We start from the raw sequence: 4,082 nt of genomic DNA, 5'->3' as shown, positions 1-4,082 counted from the left end.
AAAAATGTCAATGATTTATCACTATTTCCTCTTTTTTATTTAATGTGATATTATTTAATTAAATACTTAATTTAAATTTAAATATTAAAATTGTATACGGGTGAGATCGAGGTCAAAGCTACTCTCGATTTCTCATTATGTCATGTAAGGATTTGGACCGTTATATGAGATTGAACGGGTTCCAACCGAAGGTCCTTTAGTCGAGACTTCAACATGATCGAGGGCAAACATTGACATTGATTCAACCGAGCACGCAGAGGATCAAGTTAATCGAGTATCGATCATGACCGAGCAGTGAGCACAGCCTGAACGGACTAAGAGCATCAAGATGGAATAAGAAGCAGTTGAGTAGATAAGCATGGGGGCCGTAATATTCTCCATCAACCGGATATTTCGGCATCTTTTTAGGTCAATTACTCACAGGGGCGATTTTATGTACTAATTTTGGGTCATGTGAACACGTCGTCTCTCCGTAAAACTAGATATTTTATGTATATATTTTTAAGAATTGGTATAATTTTAGTTTTATTTTTAGACACATGGAGTTTATTTTGAAATTAAAAATAATCCATGTTGTCTGAATTAATTCCAAAAATAATATGTTGATCGCCAGATCCGAATATTAATTCAGCAGTGTTTTCTTAAGGGACCGCCCTCGTGGGTGTGACTTTGAATTGCGCCGACCGGTGGAGCATAGTGAAATTACCAAATTGGGCTTTTGTGGAATAGTAACCGCCTTAAAAGTAGTGCCATGATATGCGTGAAAGTCTAAGTGGGGTTCGGCCGTGTACTTGTCCGGGCCATCGTGTCGAGCCCACTAACTAATAGTATATATTTTCAGAAAAGTGTTGTCTCTGATTATATGGGACCGATTAACAAAAGCCCAGTATTTCACGGACTGTGAAAAGATACTGGGCTTGAAGTGGAAACTTTACAACCCAGTTTCATTCTGTCTAAACACCACTTTCCTAAATATAACCATTGCAAGTTTGCAACCATTAGTTATTGCGATCAATTTCATTAAACGGTTTCTCATAATTTAGAAAAGAGACTAGATTCAGAATAAGAAGTGAGAGAAAGCTCATGTATCAAACACAGTAGATTACTTTACAAGCAATCAAGTATTTCTCTACAATTTTAAATACTCGGTAATAAAAAGCACCGCAAATTACTCTATAAGCTATCAAGTATTTCTTTATAATATCAAATACTCGACAATAAAAACCAAGGAAAATCAAATATCAATGCGTCAACATCAAAGTTACTTGTTCGTGATGAATAAATCAATTTCATAATCAAGTTCAAGATTACAATTCAAGATCAAGCTTCAAACTAGCCCTAAAATTCAAATACAAGTCAAGATCAAGCTTCAAGTTCTTGAATTGATACAAGTAAAGATAAAATTTATCAAATTTTACAACAAGCTTCAAGCCCTTGAACTCAAATACAAGTCAAGATCAAGCTTCAAGCCCATGAAGTCATATAAAAATCAAGATTAAATTCATTAAGTTCAAAGACCCTTGAATTTTTTATTTTATTTTGGAAAGAAGAATCATTGATGTAAAGTAGTACTACAATTGTCGCAATATTTTTTAATCCTATTATTTTCTCTACGTGAATCTTGTTGTTTACAATATTATTAAGTATTCTCTCCGTTCATTTTTACTTGTCCACTTTTAACTTTGTACGCCTCTTAAGATTTAATAAATAAAGTATATATTTTATTATAATGCCCATATTAATTGGTGGATAGTCTCATAGAACTTGAAGAATAATTTGGAAATGAGTAATTAATGTTAAGGGTAAAAACAAAAAAAAAATTGTTTTTTCTTGATAAATTAAAGTAGACAAGTAAAAGTGAAAAATTATTTTTAGTATGGTGGACAAATAAAAATGAACGGAGGGAGTAATATGTTGTCATTTCCTATTTAAGACGTTTAAACAAAATATCTATTCTTTTTTAGTCAAAGGTCTGAATAAAAAAGTTCAACAAAAATGTTGATCCTCTTAGTTCTCATAAAACTACAAATATATGAACATTTTACTTTTAGTTTCAATTAGTCTTTGGGTAATTCTATTTTGATATATTTAGGTACAGATATTTCATGTTTTTTTAAACTAAACACTTAACACCCTAGTAAAATGAAAATATTATTCAAATTAATATTTGTGTAGGATTTTCTTAGTATAAAGGGTGTAGTTATTTTCTTTTAAAATACATGCTTATATTTACAAAATAAGTCAGAATACATTAGGTGCTTAATTAGTGTATATTTCTATTCTTTATGAAAAGCCTGATTCTATATCTCGAAAGCTATGGCTACAATGGCATCTTAATTGATGGAGAACTTAGTCGCTCATCCTTTAGGACACATTTGTTGACCAATTTTCCTGAATATAAACAAAAATCACTTTCCATGCGTATTCTGGAAGACTTCTCAACAACTTGCTTCTCCATTCCCTTTTCCAATGTCACAAACTCACACGGATCCTCGAAGCTAAACAAACCTTCAAATCATCATTTTAAACTATTATTCCACCACGTGATAATTAGAAATTGAATACAAGATGACAAAAATCAAATATAAATAACCAATAGGTCTATCATACTCCAGACTACAATAACTTGATAGATATTACGTGTATTCTAGCTAGCTATGCTTTGATTAGCCCTATCATATGATGCTAACTTATAGTAATTACTAGTATTAATTAGTTGTGATTTAGAGGTTTTGAAACTTGTTGAATAATCTGAGAGAACAAGGCTTTGTTTTCTTGATGAAGAAGAAGAGCTTTCTTGCGCAGCCTTTCATTCTCTTCAATAATGGTTTTGTTCTCTTTGTAGAGCTTCAAGTTCTTCATCTTCATTATTTTCTTCAACTTCCTCAGCTTTGCCCTTTCTTTTGCTTCGTTTGACACTCTCTCACCGTTCCTACACATATTACAAATGAAATGATCAAACGTCCAAATAATTCTATCAATGCAATTTATAACTAGTTATAGCTATGTTATTACTCTATTTTAACATATCATGTTTGTTATGAAGAGTACCCATTATTGTAAGTCAACTTGATGATGTAAAAATATCTACTGTATGTATATAGTTTTAGATGTTAAATAATTTATATAGCAGGCTATTAAATATATTTTAGCATATCACGTTTGGTATTAAAAAGTGCCCTTGCCAACTTATAACTGATTATAATAGGTTATAACTCAATTTTGATTAACATATCATGCCTGAAGAATTACTTGTTATTGTAAATCAATTTAATGATGATACAAAAAATATATATACTGTAAATGCAAAATAACTACAAAGGCTTACTAGTTACTAACCTTCTTAGCCTGAGCATATGCATCTTGGTTGTTCTAGATGTATGTGGCCTGTTGAGAGTAGTGTAGCATGAGGGCTGAAGTGACTCTAAATCTGATGCTTCATGGCACATTTTGATCTTCACTAAAGAAAATTAAAATGGAAGACCAAAAGATGAGGGAAAAATAGAGGGTCTTAAAATTAGACTATAGGTTGTATTCAAGTTTTTGAGCAGAGAAAAAAAGTGCAAGAGGAATGGATAACTTATAGGGAGGGGAAATAACTTAATTATAGGGAAGAAGAGAGGAAGAGGGAGAGAGTATATTTTTCCACAGCAATGATGACACAAGGTCCTCATGATTACAAAAGGCCAACAAAGTTATAGACAAACCATATCTCATGAAGAAGAAGAAAATAAAGAACGAGAGGAAGAGCAATATAAATAGAATTACTTCAAATGATGCTTTTGGACTTTTCGATAACTCAATCCAAGACTAACTTGGCACATTTGAAAAGAGTCCAAGACCAAACGAGAAGGATTCAGAATTTAATATTTACAGAACTTGTTCAAAGGACAAAAATGATCCCTTAACTATGATAGTAGGTTCAAAATAGTCCCTTAACTATGCACTTAACGGTTTTAGTCCTTTAAGTTTGTTACAAGTTAACAAAAATGGTCTCTTAACTATGAGAGTAGGTTCAAAATAGTCCCTTAACTATGCACTTAACGGTTTTGGTCCTTTAAGTTTGCCATAAATTGACAAAA

General features: G+C 31.7%; 1 protein-coding gene across 1 annotated transcript; it reads right to left on the bottom strand.

The window, feature by feature from the left end:
- Positions 1–2,499: 2,499 nt before the first annotated feature.
- Positions 2,500–3,810, bottom strand: LOC132600026 (protein LITTLE ZIPPER 2-like). The gene is made up of 2 exons (XM_060313161.1): positions 3,340–3,810; positions 2,500–2,932 (listed from the first exon to the last, which is right to left on the bottom strand). Exons 1-2 carry the CDS (start codon positions 3,447–3,449, stop codon positions 2,713–2,715), a joined length of 330 nt encoding a protein of 109 aa, XP_060169144.1. The 5' UTR covers positions 3,450–3,810; the 3' UTR covers positions 2,500–2,712.
- Between the last annotated feature and the right edge of the window lie 272 nt (positions 3,811–4,082).

The sequence above is a fragment of the Lycium barbarum genome, chromosome 6 (genome assembly GCF_019175385.1).
Source record: "Lycium barbarum isolate Lr01 chromosome 6, ASM1917538v2, whole genome shotgun sequence".
NCBI lineage: Eukaryota > Viridiplantae > Streptophyta > Magnoliopsida > Solanales > Solanaceae > Lycium > Lycium barbarum.
Note: the sequence above shows the minus strand (reverse complement) of the source record. Positions and strands in the feature narration are given on the sequence as shown.

Bases quoted from the DNA above. Each gene is read 5' to 3' on its own strand.
- LOC132600026 (XM_060313161.1), bottom strand. From the start codon at position 3,449: ATGTGCCATGAAGCATCAGATTTAGAGTCACTTCAGCCCTCATGCTAC. The intron at 2,933-3,339 runs GTTAGTAACTAG...TAATATGTGTAG, and splicing joins CATATGCTCAGGCTAAGAAG to GAACGGTGAGAGAGTGTCAA.